The sequence below is a fragment of the Buceros rhinoceros genome, unplaced genomic scaffold (assembly GCF_000710305.1).
Source record: "Buceros rhinoceros silvestris isolate BGI_N320 unplaced genomic scaffold, ASM71030v1 scaffold15111, whole genome shotgun sequence".
In the NCBI taxonomy this organism is placed as follows: domain Eukaryota; kingdom Metazoa; phylum Chordata; class Aves; order Bucerotiformes; family Bucerotidae; genus Buceros; species Buceros rhinoceros.
Genome location: NW_010393791.1, coordinates 21,281 through 28,512, shown reverse-complemented (window position 1 = coordinate 28,512; position 7,232 = coordinate 21,281). Strand labels below are relative to the sequence as shown.

General features: G+C 41.3%; 1 protein-coding gene across 1 annotated transcript in view; it reads left to right on the top strand.

Moving 5' to 3' along the window:
- EXOG (endo/exonuclease (5'-3'), endonuclease G-like) overlaps nucleotides 1–6,409 on the top strand; it is a gene marked incomplete at its 5' end in the record, with an annotated part of 19,745 nt that extends 13,336 nt beyond the window's left edge. Inside the window, one exon of the mRNA XM_010145006.1 lies at nucleotides 5,811–6,409. Coding sequence (XP_010143308.1) covers nucleotides 5,811–6,272 — 462 coding nt within the window. The remainder of the gene's footprint in view (nucleotides 1–5,810) is intronic.
- Nucleotides 6,410–7,232: the final 823 nt, after the last annotated feature.

Here is a 7,232-nt window from a genome sequence, read left to right as displayed (position 1 = left end):
GAATGGTACTATATACAGAAAACCATCTGATGGGCCTGGTCAGTATCATGCCTCAAGTTATATCTAAAACAAAACAAATGCTTGTTCAGAGAAGGTTACCCCGGATTTGGGATGGCAGGAGTGATGTCTCTGAATTCTGTCCATCAAGAAATGTGACAGAAGCCTTAGTTGTGTTAGTGCCAGATGCAGATGGAGTGCTGTTACACAGCGAATTGTGTGTATGCTTGTTTTCAGTGAGTTCTGGTTTGTGGTATGGCTTAGTTCTAAACTCTTCATTATACAGAGAGAGTGAAGAAACCATTCCTGGAGCACAGAGGAGATTTCTGGAGCTGTCGTTTTAATGTATTTGATGGTGCCCCCTGATGCAGGCACTCTTCAGTGTGTGCTGGCAGTTAAGGCATGATTGAATGTGATTTCTGTTTACCAGCTTCTAAAAGAATCTCAGATAATTGCCAATCCAGAGCTGACTCTCGCTGATGAAAGGCTAGTCCCTTCTACTAATTTTCTTCACGGCTGATTTTTCATTTTTTGGTCACTAGGTGGCAAAATACTACTTTTAGATTCATGAGTCCTTTCTTTTATACCTACTCTTTTCTGAAGAAGATAATTTTCTTACCACTCTGGGAAGCTGTAACAAGTCCAGTATAAAATGAAAATAGGTAACATTTGTGTTTTGGTTTAAAATATCTAGTAAGAACAACACTGTTTTCTTCTAGTATAATTTCAAGTGTTCCACCTTTACACCTTATATATTCCTTTTCTCCTGTTGATGTAAAGTGGAGTTTTCTTTCTCATAAACTCCAATCCGTCATTTTTAGGGACTGCTTTGCCCCATATTTATTTGACTACCACCATGAAGGTGACGTTAGCTAATACCATATGCTTAAATTTGTCCTAGATGCCATTAGCCAATGTCTTCATTATTTATTATGATACTTAAGCACTCCACAGATATTTTCCTCCGACTTTAGAAACTACAACCAAGAACAGTTCAATGATTTGGCCAGAATGGTGAGGAAGGCCAGGCTTAAGACAAATCCCCATCCGGTGACTTAGCTATGGGACTGAATTTATCAAAGCTCACTGAGTTCTCTCTGGTTTAAGAAACTGTGTTACTTCTGCAGTTATCTTTATGTGTCCCTGTGAGCTCTTTAAGTTTGTATCACTGCTTGCCAGCAGGTCTGTTGTTTTAGCAATATGTAAACATCTCTAAATGTCAGGAAATAAAACACATTTTCATGGCCCCTCCTCATGACAGCTGTCCACCTTTAACTGGGCATTGAGGAGTATTACAAATTTATACACGCTTTTGGAATGTCAATAACAGTGTCAATAGTAATAAAAAACAATAAACACTGCTGAAAATGACATTATCATAATGTTGCATTATTAGTCAATACCGGTTGACCCGTAGGGTTTTAGCCAGCACCAGTGAAAACAGGAGCAAAGCAAAAGTGGAAGGAATAAGCAGCTGCAGAAAGAGAGCCAATGTTTTCATGTTGAACTGATACAGATAGCAAAGAGAAATAGTATCTGAAATTTCACATTGGTTTCCCAATGACGAAGGCAGAGGAGTATATTTAATGCTATAAAAAGAAGACTTTTAGCTTGAGTGCTTTTTTTTTTTCTGTTAGGAGGCTGTTGAAAAATTGAAAGATTAAGCAAAATTTTATAAGAGTAACACAAAAGAAATTTTCAAAGGATTACGCAAAAATATACCTTGTGGCCTGTTGTCAACATGGTGTGAAAACATGTGGCATAGCAGTGATCTTCAACAGGCCATTGCTGTATTTATTGCTTCTATTAGCACTTGAGATGTCTTTTGAATCACACATACTATTAAACACTGTTGCTCTTCTCCAGCTGGGACAGAGAGCTGGTTGGGGCCTTGATTGCTGACAGATCAGCTGCTGCCTGTGGATAGACGAGCACAAATCAAAGTCAACATCTGTGCCTGGATAATCTTAACCCATTTTCTGTTCGGCTACAAGAGCAGCATATGCTCTCTGCTCCATCAGGCATACGCTGAGATAAATGGGACGGTGCCAATCTGAGTGCTGATCTGGGCTGCTGCCCTTAGGTAGGAACATCCTCTAGGTGGCAACAGGAAATGAATTGTTGAGTTTAGTTTTCCTACCTGTCACTTCTGTTGCAACTTCACTTCTACACAGTCACAATTCTTTCCCTGTTGAGCTGTGTGAGGGGGGCAACTCCATGGAAACATTCATCTGCAGCTGCTGTATCTGCTTCCATAAAAAAGCAAATTGTGGTATATTACAGAGCACAATGATGGAAATACTATGGCATCCTCCAGAACTGCATTTCCTTTTTGAACAGAAGTCATTGGGTCACATGGGCTGCAGAAATTATCAGTGGTGCGCCCTGTGCATGGTTCACATAAGCGTTAAACTGCAGAAAACCCCATATATTTTCTATGTCATGCGTGTTTCTTCTGTCGGAGAAGTCAGGCACTCTCCTTTGATGGTGTTCTCCAGCAGAATGAGCTGGGGATGGAAGTTTAGTGCTGTTTTGTGTAAGAAAATGACACCTGTGGACTCTGGCCATTGAGCAGGCTGAAGTTTCTTTTAATCACTTTAACAGTATTAAACTTAGTGAAGTTAGTACAGAAGTAGTTTACTGCTATTCAGGGGACTAGTAGAAAGCCTATGCACAACTTAGATTTTATTTAAAACCTCAAAAGAGAGCTTCTGTGGGACTGAAATGGTACATAAATTACATGCATGGCCATTGCCTTGTGTTTAGAACGATATTTCTCAGAATGCCAATCCTTCCTTCATTGTGAACTAGCCCTCTCTTTCCTCCTTCATAGGTACATAAACTATGCATAAATGTGCATTATTTTGCATAGAATATATATATTTGCATAGTGTTACATAAGCATAGGGTCTCTTTTCCCTTAACACCCACTTGAGGCATTCAGCATTTCCATTTCATCCCTAACTGTTCTGTGTGCTGCTCTATTCATTCCCCAGCCTTTCCATCTACCCACTCAGTCCCCTCTCCCTCTGCTAGCTCGCTCAACACGCATTCACCTGTTTGTTTTACATATGCCATATACCCCCTGATTGGAGATACTTGTAGCAGCTCCATCTGCGTGTTCACCCTTCCTCTAGTCTTTTATACTACAGAGGATGCTGGGGTGTGTGTGTGGGAGGTGTTGAGAAGGGAAGAGAGCTGAGCTAAGGAGGACCCAGTGCATAGACATGTGGAAAAAAAGTATGTGAAGAGGCCTGGAAAAGGCAGTTCAGGCCATACTGCCCAGGAATGCTGCAGGGTGAGAGGCTGTTGGCCAGCGAGAATCTGGGGAACAGGGTTTAGCCTTGCTATCGCCTTCTCTGAGGAGGCTGCAGCAGCTTCAGGGTGCAGTGCAGCTGTGCCCATCCTCTTCCTTGTCTTCCACCCTGCCCCAGAAGTGTGTGGGAGGCGGGATCGCCGACACCGTTCGTTTTGTAATTCAGTTTTAACCCTCCAGATATAACAGTGAGTTGATGTAGTTTCTAGTGTATTTTAAAATCACCTGTGCATCAGCCAGTTGTGATTATTTATGCCATTGATCCTGAGGAACTCTAACTCTGGTTTCACCCACACTGAATGCTAAATGCAAAGTGCTTTGACACTCAGGAGCTCTAATTTCCCTATCAAGACATCTGTCGTCGTTGAAAGAGAAAGCGGATTTGGCATAAGGCGTTTATTTATTGCTTACCAGTTTCAACGACTGTTAGATGTCTAGGCAGAGCTTTATTTAGGAGACGGTTGATGGCATAAGCACGATCATTTTTGTAACAAAAAACGTACAAAAAAAAAAGTGCAGAAAAGCTGTTAAATAGCCTGGTTTAGGGAAGGGGAGGAAAATATTCCGTAACAGAGTAAAGAAATCTAAGAGCACATTTGCTAGAACCAGTAGTAATGTTACTACTATATTACTGTACTGAACAAGAAAAAACTTGCTTTATCAGAGGTTTCCCTTTCTCCTAAAGGTACTTCCTCTGGTTTTGGTCTAACCAGTAAGACTTAAAGACCAGTCACTTTAAAAACTGGCAACAGAAGTAGAGGCACTGAAAGAATTCGTAACTGAAATGCATTAACTATTGAAATAGCCTGACATGAACCTTGGCTCGGTAACCACGGGCAAAGTGTAGTTTTATAAAACTTACTTTCTTTTGCAGAAGTGCTGAATTCTCTCAGAATAAGGCATACCCAGGAGGTGGGGTTTTTGTGGGTGAGTTTTACTGAATATAGGAGTGGACAAAGCATCTCTGAACTGATACACTGGATTAGTTTGTCAGATACTTTCTGTTAATGTGATTGGTTGGGGCAGTGAAATAAACATCTCCTTTCTCCGAAATTGTCCTTTAACTGTATCTATCAAAAGCTGTCAAAAAATCAGAACAACCTCGCTTTTGCGGGTATTGCAAATATTGGAAATAGTACCAAGTTACTGAATTTTATGTATAGAACAAGACGCCTTTGTAGTTTTTGTAAGGCATCAGTGTCTTTTTCTTCTGTTGCCAATAGAATAAAACACAAATTTTAGAGGGGTTGGTATACAGAAGGATGATGCAAAACTCTGATTTCCTGTGTGTGAGTGTTACGTTTGTTAGCATGGCAGAGTCAGTGCAGCAATATTGAAGGGGGTGGGGGGAAAGCCTAACACAGTGCATGAGCATCACTTTCTGAATACTGGAGAGATTACATTTGTCATCAGCAGGTATATTCCCTTGGACTAATTCCTGACACAGGGTGGGATGTCTGCTGTGTGCGTATGAGCTTGTAACGGATTTTGTGTGACTTGAGCGTCCTGGTGCTTTGGTTAAATTCCTGGATCCTGCTCAAAGTGAGACAGCAGGAAACCCGACGTGTGCAAGCTCTTCAGTTGAATCATAGTGAATTATGGAAGAAATTGGTACATTTTCTTTGGCTAGATTTCTCTTCTGCGACACTGAGTCATCAAACATACTTCTTTATATCCCCTCAAAGAAAATGCTTTCTTAGGTAGCGTAACTTAAATACAGCAGCCTGTGTATGGGTAATAGAGATACAAAAAGTGACTGACAGAAGGTAAGTTAGAGTTTATTTGAAATGCATGTTGAAAACCACGTGATTTGGAACTGTCAGGTCAGGAAGTTGGTATAGAGTCGCTGTTACTGAAAACAGCTTTCTAAGCATTAACAGTGCGATGCAGCATGAGGAAGGAGCTCTACCATCCCTTCAGGTCAGCCACACTTGTAGATGTGCACCAGGATTAGGGAGCTGGGGTCTTGGCTGTCTTCCGGTTTCCAAATATGTTCAGTTTCAGCTGTAACTGAAGTTGTATCTCCTTGGGAGGTTTAAGTTGGGTTCATTCTTCTACCAGAGCTCCTTGTCACAGATCTTTACAAATATTTAGGCAATTACTGACTAATGTTCTGACTTTTCATCTGCATCATTCTTCTTGACAGTATAATACAAAGTCAGTGGTGTTACAGGAGGAAGGCAGAGAACCTTCTGGGAAAGTCTCCTGCCAACAGTGGCCAAAAATCCCTGCAGTGAAATGTTCTTTGCCCTGCTTTTCCTGTTTGAGAGAGAGATTCAGACATCGAATAATGAGCTCCTTCCTGACCAGCTATATAAGGAGCTGCAGTGAACTGGTACTTTCCTCTTCAGCATCTAGTCCTATAACGTTGCACATGATTTTGATGTGTAGTTATGTGCTGCATCTCCTTTTTAGAAGTAGTAGGATTAGAGTCACATCTTCCCCCCCCCACCCCACCCTGATCTGTATCTGTAACATAAACTTTTCCTTTTGACAGGTAATTGGAAAGGATGACGTAGCGGTGCCATCCCACCTGTACAAGGTAATTCTTGCCAGACGGAGCAGAACGTCTACAGAGCCCTTGGTACTGGGGGCTTTTGTGGTGCCAAACAATCCCATAGGCTTCAGTCACCAGCTGAGGGAGTTCGAAGTCAGTATTGAAGATTTGGAAAAAATGTCAGGTTTAGTTTTCTTCCCCCAGGTGGACAAAATGAAAGATGTTAAAAATATCTGTGAGGTGGATACCTGTAAATTGATGGGCTTCAAGGAATTTACATTGTACATCACTGCTCGAAAAGTGCAGAGTGCCCGTACATTGCACCGGTTGGAGAAAGCCATGTCAGAGCTACGGGAGGCAGGAATTGAGCCTGATGAGTATCTTCTAAAGCTTCACAAGAAGAAAGAAGAAGAACTACTGCAGAAAAATCAAGTAGCAGCTAGAGAAGGGAAAGCTGGCTGAGTACTTGTTCAGGAAGATCTTTGGGGTTTCGTACTTTGAAAGGGGAGCTGAAGGCAAACACAGACAAGGACTCCATGAGTTACCCTTCTTTGAACTGAGAAAACAATAAAGAAACATTTGGAAGCTGATGGGTTTGGAGTAACCTTCATTCTCATGTAACATGATGCACACACGTGATTTGCTGCAGTACTTAGATGTGGGAAATGAAAATGACCCCTTTCTGGCATGAGTAGATTACTAGACCTCCAGAAAAGGCTTTGTGCTATTTTCCAAGCGAGACGTCAGACGTGAGGTTTGTACGGAATCCCTTCTAGGAATATTGTAAAAATAGACAGTAGACACCTTGGGAGTGGAACTGGAACATGTTTAAATGTACTTCTGCCTGCAAATGTCTTTCAGTGTGATGCAGTAGTAGCAATGCTGCATTCTGGGACTTCTAAAAATTAAAGTAATTTAGAAATGTTTCATTTAACACTCTTTTATTAGAGACTTAGGAGGCAAAATCTGAACCCCTTACAGACTTGACTTGGTTGTGTTAACCAAACCAGATTGTCCCTTACCTCTCCTGACCTTGTCTGCTTTGGATACTTCAGCATGTCAGTAGCTGTCACTTGTCATCTGCAGCAGCTTCTTCCACTCATGTATAATTCTGCAATATTTAAAACTAACTGACAGAAGTAGAGTCTACACAAGTTGCTACCAGTGTAGGTTGGATCTTCATAAAATAACGTAAGCCTAATGTTTCCCCACGAAGTTTGGATAAACATGTTTTCTTGCATATTGGTTGGTTTAAGAGGTGAGCGGGACTTTTTTTGTTGTTTGTGGTAGTCACTCACTGGCTTTTTTTTTACAGCATCAGCCTTTGGTCTATAAACTCCTGCGTGAAAGCAGAGGGTTGACTAAAACATTCCCAGTTCTGTTTCAGCAGCAACTGGATTTGCTAAGGGGGTTTAATGGCTT